This window comes from Sinocyclocheilus anshuiensis, unplaced genomic scaffold (genome assembly GCF_001515605.1).
Source record: "Sinocyclocheilus anshuiensis isolate Anshui unplaced genomic scaffold, SAMN03320099.WGS_v1.1 scaffold718, whole genome shotgun sequence".
NCBI lineage: Eukaryota > Metazoa > Chordata > Actinopteri > Cypriniformes > Cyprinidae > Sinocyclocheilus > Sinocyclocheilus anshuiensis.
This window is the reverse complement of record NW_015546102.1, coordinates 1,788,237-1,790,565: the sequence shown is the minus strand read 5'-3', so window position 1 is coordinate 1,790,565 and position 2,329 is coordinate 1,788,237. Positions and strand designations below refer to the sequence as shown.

General features: G+C 37.2%; 1 protein-coding gene across 1 annotated transcript in view; it reads right to left on the bottom strand.

The window, feature by feature from the left end:
* atp1b3a (ATPase Na+/K+ transporting subunit beta 3a) overlaps positions 1-2,329 on the bottom strand; it is an 8,676-nt gene that overhangs the window by 4,829 nt on the left and 1,518 nt on the right. The window contains exons 2-5 of the mRNA XM_016502265.1: positions 1,604-1,732; positions 1,359-1,457; positions 1,058-1,245; positions 450-500 (exon numbers count right to left, since the gene is read on the bottom strand). Coding sequence (XP_016357751.1) covers positions 450-500; positions 1,058-1,245; positions 1,359-1,457; positions 1,604-1,732 — 467 coding nt within the window. The remainder of the gene's footprint in view (positions 1-449; positions 501-1,057; positions 1,246-1,358; positions 1,458-1,603; positions 1,733-2,329) is intronic.

Genomic DNA, 2,329 nt, shown 5'->3' with positions numbered 1-2,329 from the left:
AATAGGAAAAATATCGAAACTCTTTGGTCATTTTTGAGTGAGATGCTAACGGTCTAATCAGATTCAATGATCTATGCTAAGCTACAGCTAAAAGTGCTACCGCCAGACCCGGAGATCGGCTGAATGGATTCGAAAATGGTAAAACTCAACTGTTTAACTCTAGGGGAGTTGGAAAATGAGCCTATTTTCAAAAATAGTGGCGTGTTCCTTTAATTGTGATTACTCTGAGAAACAGCCAGCATGGGGTCTTAATCTCTTAAAGTTGTGTCGAGGAATCTGTGTCGTTTTAGTTCCATTTTCTAAATTTCTCTCACAAATTGCAGCTTTAAACCACAAATACAAACATATATGTTATTTATGGTCTTATACTATATTTACTATTTCTTAATATCAAAAATGTAAATCATTCTTTATTTGGCACCCCTATTAAACAGGTCTACTTTTGTTACCTTTGATGTGCAGTTGATGTGCGGATCTCCAGCTGGCTTAAGACCAATGATCTGAGGGTTAAGAATAACACAATATCAGCCTGATTCACCCTCAGTCAGTCAGTCAGTAAGTCGATATGAATACCCAGACATTTTTACTCTTGAAGACAATAGTTTGATAGTGCATAATGTTGTGAAATATTATTACAATTAACTATTTTCTATTTTAATATATTTTAAAATGCAATTTATTCCTGTGATGGCAAAGCTGAATTTTCAGCGGCCATTACTCCAGTCTTTAGTGTAACATGATCCTTCAGAAATCATTCTAATATGCTGATTTGGTGCTCAAGAAACATTTCTTATTATTATCAATGTTGAAAAACAGTTGTGCTGCCTAATATTTTTTGTGGAAATTACGATACAAATTTTCAGGTTTCTTTAATACGAAGAAAATTCAAAAGAGCAGCATTTATTTAAAAATAAAAACACATTTGTAACATTATAGATGTCTTTATTGTCACTTCTGATCAATTTAACGCATCCGTGCTCGTTACAAAAGAAATGTATTTAAAACAAATCATACTGACCCCAAACTTTTGAACAACAGTGTATGTAAGGTTACTCACCCTATTCATCTTGACAATAACACAGGGCTGTCCTTTAGCATAGCCAAAAGTGGTGTCCTCCATCCCGGAGCAACGCTGGAGTAAACTCCTCCTGAACTGACACACCTTCTTCTGAGGTTCCTCATCCTGCTCAGAGTACTGCCCCGCCATACACAAGTCATTTTTGGCTTGTTCTGAGTCATTATACTCTGGAAATGGAAAATAGAGAAACTATAAATAAATATACAAGTACTATGCAACCAGAAGAGAATTTTTTTTTTTTTTTTAAAAAGGGGAGTGAGGCAAAGTGTAGAGCACTTACGATGCAGAAACGATTCAAGATGCTGGACATACTGGCCATATGCAAGAGGTTCTGATCTGTTAAAAACTATATTCAAAGAGTTTGGCCTGATAGCCAACCCTGCAAAATAGAAAAAAATGTAGTTATAATTTTTTTGAAATAACTCATAGCTGTATAATACTGTATGTACAACTGAAAATAGCCCTTTTAATTTACAATCTTCAATTCATAATTACTGTCAATGTTTGCAAAAGTGAAAAACTCACCTGGGGACGCAACCCGATCTCGATACTTTGGTGTGTCGTCATTCAGCGTCTGAAGCATCGCCCACATAGTGAAGACAAACATGGCAGCCAAGAAGCCATAGAAGACCAAGTAAAAGAGGAGGATGAGACCTGAAACACAGTACCTTTGAAAATAATTTGTTGCTATAGGCAGATCTGAAATAATTAGGCCCTGCTAAAAAAGCATAATCTTCCATAATCCCCTCGGTAAAACAATCGCGTTGCCCCCTCGGGGGGCCCCCTCCATCGTCGGGCCCTTGGAATCGTCCTAACTCCAACCCCGCCACCCCCCCTCCTCCTTACGGCGCCCCTGGAGCCACTTTATATTTGTTTGTGCATGTGTGGTGTGAGTACTGTGACGTGAATGCATTTTTCAAAACGACAAAACTCCAGGGAGTCTCCGGTTGTAAAAACAAAAAGAACCTGTTATTTGTTACCTGTTTATGCATGTGTACCTGTTACCTGTTCATGCATGTGCATCGAACCACATTCATCTGTGCAGAAGAGCTGAGCCGAAGCTCAACCAAAACAATGTTTTTCCGCAAGACGCATGCACTTTTTTAACTGATAGAGGGTCAAAAGGTAAACGTACTGTAAAGCTTTAATTCAGTGATTTAAAAAAAGATGTTATAATAATTATATACAGGTGCATCTCAATAAATTAGAATGTCATGGAAAAGTTCATTTATTTCAGTAATTCAACTCAAA